This window comes from Curcuma longa, chromosome 11 (genome assembly GCF_044706935.1).
Source record: "Curcuma longa cultivar G26 ecotype Majalengka, Jawa Barat chromosome 11, ITB_CL_G26_1.1, whole genome shotgun sequence".
NCBI lineage: Eukaryota > Viridiplantae > Streptophyta > Magnoliopsida > Zingiberales > Zingiberaceae > Curcuma > Curcuma longa.
Window position 1 is genome coordinate 9,000,726 of NC_133871.1, and position 9,289 is coordinate 9,010,014.

Genomic DNA, 9,289 nt, shown 5'->3' on the forward strand with positions numbered 1-9,289 from the left:
TGGTGTTTTTTATTTTAAGATCTGGTTTAAGAATATATATACATTTCGGACTAGATTGAATCAGTGTCCATGCCAAACTAGTAAAATACTCATGTAATTATCCTCCGAAATTATTCCAATAAATCACATGTTACTAGAATCCACATGTTGGTTTGAAACAAGATCAATTACGTGAAAGAATCTACATTCAGGATACTTTGTACATGTCTTCGAGTCTATAGAGAGATCATACATCATCTGGGTCGCTGCCTCCCATCTGAGCATCATGGGTTATCCAATATCGACTTCCATCTGGACCAGTCAATTTAAACCTGCTCCAGTAAAATGTCTTTGAGTTTGTTACATATTCCAGCAAGAAAAGATTTATGTTCTTCGTGAGTGTTCGATCTAAATTAAATGAAATATGATTAATCATAGTAGCAGCACCTCTCGAGCACAATTTTCCCTTCCTTGTACTTCTGGGTCTTTTCATGAGCAACCTCCTGAAATAAAAATATGGTTCCACAATGCCATGAAATAGATAGAACGAGAAAATAAAATTTAATAACTCTTACATATTTCCACCCGACGATAGAGCCACAACCAATGCAGAAAACATCAGAAACAGTGTGTAACCCTGTGGTCATCATTCGATCATCTTCAAGTCCAACAGATACATTTACACTGCCAAAAATCGAAACTGATGACCTTAAAATAGCTAGCTAATTAATAGTCTTCTCAGCATATGAAATCTCAAAAACAAAAAAAAAAAAAAAAAAACTTGAAGCATCATGTTCTAATATGAGATCTATGTGCTATGTTAATCAATGTTCCTGAAAGAAAAGATATAGATCGCCTGTACTGTTTTTTTGATTCTACAGTAGTTAGAACTCAAGTTTGTTTGTTGTTATACATAACAGTTCATCTATTTGTTTATTATAACAAATAAAACAAATCACATTATAAATCAACAACTACAGGTATATGTGCAAACAATTTGGTTTCTGCAAGTGGGCGGCCAACAATCTCATTTGCAGCAAGGAACTCACATAGGTGTTTCGAAGCATGTAATTATAGTTATTGACACTAGACTAAACCAATAACTGGACCAGTAAAGCTGGTACCAAAAGCCTCTTTGGCTTGGGTTGGCGTACAGATCAGCTTTGAAAAAGAAAATACAAATCAAGCTGCAATTTTTGGAAAACTGAAAACTGGCCGGCGTATGTGATATTTGTATCTAACTAAAACAGGCAAGTTAAGATTCATGAATACAAAGGCCTTCAGATGTATGTAATATTCAAGGCAGAAGGCGACATCCTATGACAGGACTATGTCATATAAATCTTCACGAACAATGCAAATTCTTCTCGTGTTTATTGAGACAAGAACAGTCAAACATGCTGAATACTAAAAGGCCTAACCTGTTCCAGCCTCATCAGAATTATGGTTCACTTTTCCAATCGATTAAGGCAACCAAACACAGAGGGTAAAATAGAGTCCTGGACCAGATGATAGATTTACACAAACACTAGAGGCATGTCTTCAAGCAGAGTGTTCAAGATTCCTTGGAATCACAACTTACGGACAAAAAGATCAAGGATGCAGCCTGGAAAATGATGGGAAAAAATAGAAAACTTGGACCATATGGATTTTCACACGACCATATTTTAAATATCACTCGGTGCAGGTCAGCACGGGTGGACAAACATTCGGTTCTGAACTTCCTCCTTTGTTAGCTCCTCACGAGCTTATTACGTTGTCTTGAGCTCCCTTGAGCTTTTTCCTTCTCATGAACTCCATCTGAGATTTTTCACCTTCATAGTGAGACTTGGCGAGCTCCTCCTGAGGCCAAGTATCTTCATAGCCTGCTCCTGTGCCACGAGCTTATCACAAACTGCTTCCATGGCCTGGAACCTCAATCAAGTTTCCTACTATTCTTCTTTCTTCATCCTTTTCTTCTTCTATTCCCTCCCGACACCCATACAAAATGGAACAGTATAGTACCAAAAGTATATCATTATGGTCAGTGACCAAAACTTCAAAACAAGGTCAAGACTTTAAACCTTGCACAAAAATTCTTACAATCCTAAACAAGGTTGAGACTTCAAATCCTATTGGCGTCTTTTTGAGCAAGACTTCATTCAAAAATTTTGATGAGTTCTACACCTTCCAATGCAGACAAGAATGCCTCAGCCATTCCTACACTTACCTAAGTACCTAAAGGGGTTTTTTTTCGTTCAAGACTTTACAAAGTGTATGCAACCGGTATGAAATTGACTCCACTACATGTGCAGATGCAGTGTATGAGCATATATAGACAGAGATATGAGGTTCATATAAAAAAAAATTAAAAATCATAGCAATAAAAATGATTTACACAAAATAAAATATGTTGACGACCACATTCAATCAATAATTCTACACTAAAAAATATATTTAACCAAACAATGTAAAACACAAAATATTTAACAATCCATATTAATCAATAACAATCATAAAAATAGCATGCATATTAAGAAATACTTTCAAAATAAGTTTTTAAACAACAACAAAAGATACCTTATTAAGTGCTTAATCATCAAAAGACCTATTCCTTTGAGGAGGAGAAAACATCATAAAAGCTCTTATACTCGACAGGACAATGCAGAAATAATGAGGGTCTCTGTTTGAGATAATTCAACTCAAACTAGTTCAAATTGAAAAGCAGAAACAATTTTCTGTGTTTTTGTATGTGGCTGCATAGACTTCCTGGTCCCGCCTAATAAAGACAATTGTACAAGAGACAACGTAGGCTATATGAAATGAGGTTCCCTGATGCATATGCCTAGGCGGATGCTTCTAAAACATTGGTATCAATAACTTCAGACCGATATCAATTATTCATGATATCTTAAGTTATTTGGAAAAGTGATTTCAATAAAGGAAGGTTGATTGGAGAGGACTTTCTCAAAACTTTGGGCAATGTTGATCCAAAATGGATTCAATTCTCTTCTTTGCACTCAAAATAAACTTCTAGAAAGCATTTGAAAGCATCACATCACAATGCTTACAAGCTCATGACTTTGGAAGAACAATGGATCGCTTTGATTCCATGTTCAGCTTGCCAATTAAGGATCTCAGTCAACGGCCAAGTTGGTTCATGATTTCAAAACAAAAGGCAACTCCATTAGGGAGACCCCCTTCCCTCTTTTATTAATGTTTATTGTTGCTTGTCCACAGAGAATCCTAGAACTGCCACATCATTATACTGCATGTGGATCCTGGAGGCATAATGGCAAACCAAAATGTGGATGCCATTTTAATCTTCTTCTGTCATGATCACTCTAAGGATATGTAAAACCATCATTTTTCTAGTTGGTTATTAGGCCAAAAATAAACTTTGGCAAAAGCAAAGTAAAGTAATTGCTGACAATGCTATTAATGGAGCTCCATCCGTAGAACTATCCCTTGGATGTGGAGCTGAACAAAATGCCTTAATACAGTCTAAGTTTACTCTTCTCTTCTCCCAAGTTGAAAAAAAAAAAAAATCAGAATGGACCTACTCATCCAACAGTAAACAGTCGGCTTGCACCATGGAAAGGTATATTCCATCACATTACCAAGCATTCCAATTTCTAAGCAGTCTAACCTAATCACTGCCACTGTATGTATCTTGAGATTACCAATGTGGATAATAAAAAAATGGCGAGAATAGACTAGGCATTTTTTGGACTGGGAAGAAACTTTCTCAGAGCCTAAATACAGAGCAGAATGATCACAGATCATCCTCCCCATGACAGCAGGAGTTGCATACATCAGCTTGAAACCCACAACCAAACACTAGCAAATATATGGCAGTACATTGCATCATATGTGTAAAAACTGTGGGTCAAACCTCCTTTGGGCAACATGATGCTCAAACAGTCACTGCACCTTACCAATCCAAGGCAGCCCTAGCTGTGAAATAAAAGATTTTCTATAGCAGGCAAATCACCAAACCCTTCAACCATGGGAACATCGGCATTAACAAAAAAAGCATACAGACACTTTTAACATGAAAATTCAACTAAGCCGCAATCATGCCACTTACACATTGTTGAAGAGATATGCTTTACCATGTTTGCAATGGAATGCCTGTTGGAGAAGAGAGGGAAAAGTGAGAAAAGAGATATTATGGCAAGCTAGTTACCTACACACTACAAATTAACTATTTAACTCAGCAATATGGAGAAAAGGTCAAGCCACAAATCTGGATATATTCTGCATTGTTTCCGTCATTATTCAGCAGTCTTTAAGTTCAAAGTCACATAACATAATACCAGAAGCAGAAAAATTGAAGCTAAAGATGATGATACAAGACAAGAGATAACTTACATGAACATCCTTAAATACACAGTTGGGCAAATGGTCAGAATCAAACATTACTTCAATGTGCTATAATTTAATCAACTTTACATGAAATATCTTGATTGTCATTATAGATTATAAAGATACCTTCTTTAATTATTGGACAAATAAATATATAGGAATCAGTTAGATGGCTGTCAGACAATAGAAATACATAATTTGTGGTTCCTGATGAATGAATATCACGTGACCAATTCCATGTAAATGCACAAGTAACTTCCATATCTTATTAATTATTTTATTTTACAGAAGAAAAGGGCTTAGACGACTTAGTTATAACCTAATTAAGCATCGTCTACTTATCTGTCAATTGGTGGCAGAGGAAGAGACTCAACACTGAAAAGGGTTGATGAATTCAATAATAATCATAAATTAAAAGAGAATCGCGAGCGCCATGCTAGTTATCTGGCTAGGCGAAAAACGAATAACCCTAGATACAAATTTTTTAGCAGCGCTGAGAGCTCTGCAGCCTAGATGGTACAAGAATTAATGAAAAACAAATAGGGCAGGGGGAATTCCTTTCTGAGATTAAAGGAACGAAGAACAATCTCTATTCCTATCAATCGGCCAGGCATATAATCTTAAGCGACACGAGGGGAAAAAAAAAAAAAGCGATCAAGAAATCCAGGGGCGATATTCCTAATATTAGATGGGTTGTCAAACGAGATCTAGAACGCACCCTGGAGAGGATATCGTTGGAGAGGGCGAGATGAGTCTGGCAGTGCTTGCAGCTGTAAAACTTGCCCTCCAGGCTTACCAGAAACAGCCGCCCCATCTTGACTCTCCCCCGATCGAAGGCGAAAAGCTTCTCCTCGATCTAAATAACGTCGGTCGATCAACTGGCGGTGGAATAAAAGAGGGATGATGATAGCTATCTCGGGATAGTCGAAGGATTGATTAATTAAAATAATTGTTATCTTTAAAAATTATCATTACAAGAGATAAAATTTAATAATTTATTTAAAAGAAAATTTTATTTAAAAAATAAAAATTTTATAAAAAAAACTTATAAAAAATAAAATTTAAAAGGTTCATTTGAATAAGTCTATTAAAAAATCATACCAGATGAGAAAGGGGAAAAATGCTCGTGGATTAAGACTTAATTTTATTTTCTTGAATGGATTGAGGAAGAAAGGGATTAAAAGTAGAAATAGCAAAATAAGAGGACGAAAATTTAATCGATACGCTGACACATCAAAAAACATAGCTATAAGAACTTTTAAACTTAATGCTTTATTTGAGTTTATTTTATATAGTTTTGAAGAAAAAAATAATCTAAATTTTACATTTGTTTTTGTTTTACTTTAATATGTATATTTTAAATTATTTTACGTTGAAAATAATAAAATGTTGACAAATATTTAGTAATTTTTATCATAATTTAGAAAGTATAAAGATATAATAGTATACAGCTGTTTATTATTTTTGAAAATATATATAGAAAAGGGGTTATGATTCCGTATTAAAATAAATAATTTAAGAGAATATAATTTTTTATTATTAAAAAAATAATTAATTTTTAAATTAGTGTGTTTAGTTTTATTAGAAAAAATACTTAAGAACGATAAACGATAAAAAAAAGAATGTTAAGTTATTAGAATTAATAATTTAAAAATTTATTAAGTGTTTGATAGGCGTGAATGAATTTCCATCTTTCGTATTCCAATTTAATACTTAGGTGCATGATTAACTTTAATTCAGTCTATTCAATTTAATTTATTTTAGGGGAGAAAACTTAGTAAATTTAATATTTATTAATAACTTCTTACGATTATCCTACAATTGCCATACAGATTTGTATTTTTTAAAATCATATAATAAATATACATGTTAGTATTAAAAAAAGGATAAATAACTAAAATTAAAAGGATGTGCATCCCATTTACAAAACAATGCATCATGCAGACTAAATAATAATATTAAAATCCTTCCACCAAAAAAACACAAAAAACAAAAACAAAAAATATATATATATTTACTTTTTGTTTTTCATGTTTTTTCATTTCAGTTTGGATCTGAACTTCGTCGCCTTCTAGCACTTTCCCTTGGTCGCTCCGAGGTCGCTTCGCTGCCAGTACTCCCCCAAGAAGGTCTTCGCGGCGTCCAAGCTCGGGAAGTAAGGCGGCTCCAGGAACATCTGCGTGAGCGAATCCAGTGCCTCCGCCGGCACGTACACCGCTCGGTTTCCGCTGACCTCCAGGCTCCCCATCACCGCCGCCGCCGCCTGCCTGTACGCGAAGAAGAATCGTTTCGATGCTGCCTCCACCGCCTGCATCGCCTGCAGCAGTTCAACCTTCCCCATATCGTGGCCTTCCCCACGCCGCTGGCTGTGGAAAAGCAGCATCGCCGCGTTCTGCACCCGCGGGCCACCGTTGGGATCCGCCTCGACGCCCAGGATCCGCGGCACGCTCCGCCGAAGTTCCTTGCACGCGCCTGTCACGTGAATCAGTGTCTCCGATAGGAAGCAGATCGCCTCCCCGCCGCCAGAGGCGGCCTTGATCCCTAGCTGGCTCTTGATCCGGAGGAAATCATCGGGATCCATCAGAAAATGGAGGTCCTCCACTTCCGAGAGCAGCTTCCATACGCGCTCGATGAGCCAACAATCGCCGGCCGCGGCCGCCCACTCCTCTGATTCGATCCTCTGTTCCACGCGGGCGACGAGCTCCCGGGCGGCGCTTAGCCAGGACTCAAGGATCTGAAGGATCGTGCACAACACCTGGTCTTCTTGGTGCGCCTTGGAGCACCGCTTGAGGGCGTGGAGGTCGAACGGCCGGACGACGAGGTCGTACTCGAGGGTGGGTTTCCCGGCGAGGTTGGGCTCGCCGAGTCCCAAAGTGAAGGCGCACCCTTGCATCTGGCTCTCGATCTGGAACAGGATCTTGGCGGCCACGTCCACCGACTTCTCCCACGCCGCCAGCCGCGGCAGCAGGCTCGCCTCGCTTGTGCGCGCGACCACGCTCGCCGCCGCGCCGGGGACCTTCCACACCTCCTGCGAGCTGTACCCCCGAGACAGAACCCCCGCGCACGAGCTGAGCTCAGCGATGGGAGCGCCGGCACCGCCCTCCTCCTCGCAGAGCGCTGCGATGAGCTCGATCTCCCGGGAGGCGATCGACTCGAGCCGGCGTTTCCACTCGCGGTTGTTGGCGTACGGCCGAGTGTCGGAAAGGGAGATGGAAACAAACCGGAAGGTGATCTCCAGGCCCTGGAGGGCCGGCTTCAGGACCGACTCGTTGCGCCACTGGGGGAATTTCCTGGACCCGGAGAGCTCGGCAAGCTCCGGCAGGCGGACATATCGCTGATAGGCGGCTGTGGCAAAGGCATCGCGCTCCTGTTGGGGAGCGGAGGAGGACGTCGAGGGGAACGAATTCTGATCGGACGCCGCTGGAGATCTCGCGGAGATCTTCGACGCCGCCATATCAACAATCCTTGGAATTTCAGAAGAAGGTTGCGGAGACAGGTTGGTGTTCGACGAAATGCTGGTAAGAAATCAATACAACGGGATATACACATATATACACACGCAACACAGGCAAAGGATAAAGATTAAATGAAGAAGAAAAAAAGGGCGGTAGGAACGACGAAGAAGCCACGAAATCGAACTCCATAAAAAATAATTATAAAAAAAAACCCCAAATGGGAAAATGATAGAGATAAACACTGAGAGAGCCTATCCAAACATTTTAACAATTCCATTTCTTCAAATTAACAATACTCATGTCTTTATCTTTTCTGCTATTGGAGAAAACAGGCGGGGGCCTCGATGACATCCATAATCCGAGTGGGAAATCCATCTCTTCAAATTACGCACTTCTAATCCTACTGGATATCCACTGGATGATCTGGATTCCTGGTAAGACCGCATTATACCAGTCGACTTTATTGTTCGTTTTACTCTACTGCTTGTTTAAAACCATGTCCCCGTATTATTTTTTCGTATTTTTTCGACTTGCCTGACAGTGTTTATGTTATGATCTATTATGTATGTTTATTTATGTCTATTGGCACGACCTAACTAGGTTGATGTTTCATTACGGTACGACAGGCAGACGTTAGGCGGCAGAAAACTTTAGGGGGGCATTACGTCGAGCAGCTGATTCGCGTTTCTTCCATCAAAGGAAAAAAAAGAAAAAAAATTGGATGTTAGGCGGAAAGAAACTATCGGTGGTGGATAAGAACAAGAGACGTTGTTCTAGAAAGTGACCCTCTCCTTATTCCAGGTCAAATTCGTAAAATTCTAGAGGTGTTGACCCCAGTTTTGGTGGAGTTTGATTTCTAAAGGCGGACCGCCAACTGTTCGATGAATTTACTCAGTCAGCGCGTTTGCCCGGAGGGGCGAGGTGGGCTGAATGAAAACCAAACCGGAGACAAAAACGTCCATCGTTGAACTTTGGGAAGACTATCGTGTTAAATCCCTGTTGTCTTTGCTCCGTGCATACAAAATAAAGGTTGAATACAAAATAAAGGTGAGACATGATGGATTATTAATCAAAACTCTTTTGATCTCTGTTCAAAATTGAATGAAATCCATATCATTCAATTTCAGAATTTATCAGACATCAATTAATACTTTTTTAGAACTTCTGAATGTATTTTTTTATTATTTTTTATAATTTTTAATTTTTAAAATTTAAAGGTATTTTTGTATCTTAGATCTATTTAAATGCATGTTTGATTATTTTTTGATGACTTTTGATTATCAAAACGGCAACCGTTTCTCTTCGTTTTAAATTTTTAATTTTTTTTAATAATTTTTTAAATCTTCCACTTCTAAAATAATTATTATTTTATCTGACGTTATCAAATGTATTGATAAAAAAAAATGTGATGCAATAGATTTTGGAGATAAGGACGCAAGGTTGGGGGAATAAGTTGTCACGCACCTAATTTCCATCCAATTTCTCGTGGGGGTGGGAGTTGCCCGCCG

At 38.8% G+C, this 9,289-nt stretch overlaps 2 protein-coding genes across 2 annotated transcripts; both read right to left on the reverse strand.

The window, feature by feature from the left end:
* Positions 1-70: 70 nt before the first annotated feature.
* Positions 71-5,242, reverse strand: LOC141838468 (protein yippee-like). The gene is made up of 5 exons (XM_074725955.1): positions 5,045-5,242; positions 4,049-4,092; positions 555-663; positions 427-482; positions 71-311 (listed from the first exon to the last, which is right to left on the reverse strand). Exons 1-5 carry the CDS (start codon positions 5,138-5,140, stop codon positions 227-229), a joined length of 390 nt encoding a protein of 129 aa, XP_074582056.1. The 5' UTR covers positions 5,141-5,242; the 3' UTR covers positions 71-226.
* Positions 5,243-6,246: 1,004 nt separating this feature from the next.
* Positions 6,247-7,884, reverse strand: LOC141838469 (nematode resistance protein-like HSPRO1). Its single transcript, XM_074725956.1, has one exon. The coding sequence runs from the start codon at positions 7,778-7,780 to the stop codon at positions 6,398-6,400; it is 1,383 nt and encodes a 460-aa protein (XP_074582057.1). The 5' UTR covers positions 7,781-7,884; the 3' UTR covers positions 6,247-6,397.
* Between the last annotated feature and the right edge of the window lie 1,405 nt (positions 7,885-9,289).

What these genes read in the sequence shown, in the direction of transcription:
- LOC141838469 (XM_074725956.1), bottom strand. Translation starts at nt 7,780, where the DNA reads ATGGCGGCGTCGAAGATCTCCGCGAGATCTCCAGCGGCGTCCGATCAG.
- LOC141838468 (XM_074725955.1), bottom strand. Translation starts at nt 5,140, where the DNA reads ATGGGGCGGCTGTTTCTGGTAAGCCTGGAGGGCAAGTTTTACAGCTGC. An exon ending in CCAACGATATCCTCTCCAGG is followed by an intron (nt 4,093 to 5,044) that starts GTGCGTTCTAGA and finishes CTTCTCCAACAG; the next exon opens with GCATTCCATTGCAAACATGG. An exon ending in GGGAAAATTGTGCTCGAGAG is followed by an intron (nt 312 to 426) that starts GTGCTGCTACTA and finishes TTACTGGAGCAG; the next exon opens with GTTTAAATTGACTGGTCCAG.